The sequence below is a fragment of the Wasmannia auropunctata genome, unplaced genomic scaffold (genome assembly GCF_000956235.1).
Source record: "Wasmannia auropunctata unplaced genomic scaffold, wasmannia.A_1.0 LD336092.1, whole genome shotgun sequence".
Lineage (NCBI taxonomy): Eukaryota > Metazoa > Arthropoda > Insecta > Hymenoptera > Formicidae > Wasmannia > Wasmannia auropunctata.
Window position 1 is genome coordinate 3,519,324 of NW_012026798.1, and position 627 is coordinate 3,519,950.

General features: G+C 41.9%; 1 protein-coding gene across 1 annotated transcript in view; it reads left to right on the top strand.

Moving 5' to 3' along the window:
* The first annotated feature begins 64 nt into the window (after positions 1–64).
* LOC105447811 overlaps positions 65–627 on the top strand; it is a 1,662-nt gene continuing 1,099 nt past the window's right edge. Inside the window, exon 1 of the mRNA XM_011686017.1 lies at positions 65–610. Within this exon, the coding sequence (XP_011684319.1) occupies positions 65–610 (546 nt within the window). The remainder of the gene's footprint in view (positions 611–627) is intronic.

Below are 627 nucleotides of genomic sequence, written 5' to 3' on the forward strand. Positions count from 1 at the left end.
TCTATAAATAGGTCCGCTCTCGGTATTGTTTTTTTTAGTTTTTTGATGCTGGAAGGAAGGAAACATGCGGTTCGTGCGGCAGTCGCAGACGATTAAAGTTATGAATTTTGACAACAAGATACAGCTAATACCTGAGAAAATACGTAGGCATGGAAACATGCTACCGACTTCTATACGCGGTATTATATGCGGTCCGTCAAACTGCGGCAAGACAAACGTATTGATAAGCTTGCTGGAAAGTCCGCACGGCGTACGCTTTGAGAATGTGTACATATACTCGAAATCATTGCAACAACCGAAATATCAATACTTGGAGAGTATACTGTCACCGATAGAAGAAATTGGTTATTTTACATTTTCCAATAACAGCGACGTCGTTCCACCGAACGAGGCGCTTCCAAATTCCATTTTTGTCTTTGATGACGTGGCATGCGACAAGCAAGACGTCATAAGAGAATACTTTGCAATGGGCCGCCACGCGCACGTTGACTGCTTCTATCTCTGTCAGACGTATGCAAAGATACCAAAGCATCTTATACGTGACAACTCAAATCTGTTGATCTTGTTTAAACAGGATGGAACCAATCTGAAACATGTATACAACGATCACGTAAACACTGACATGTC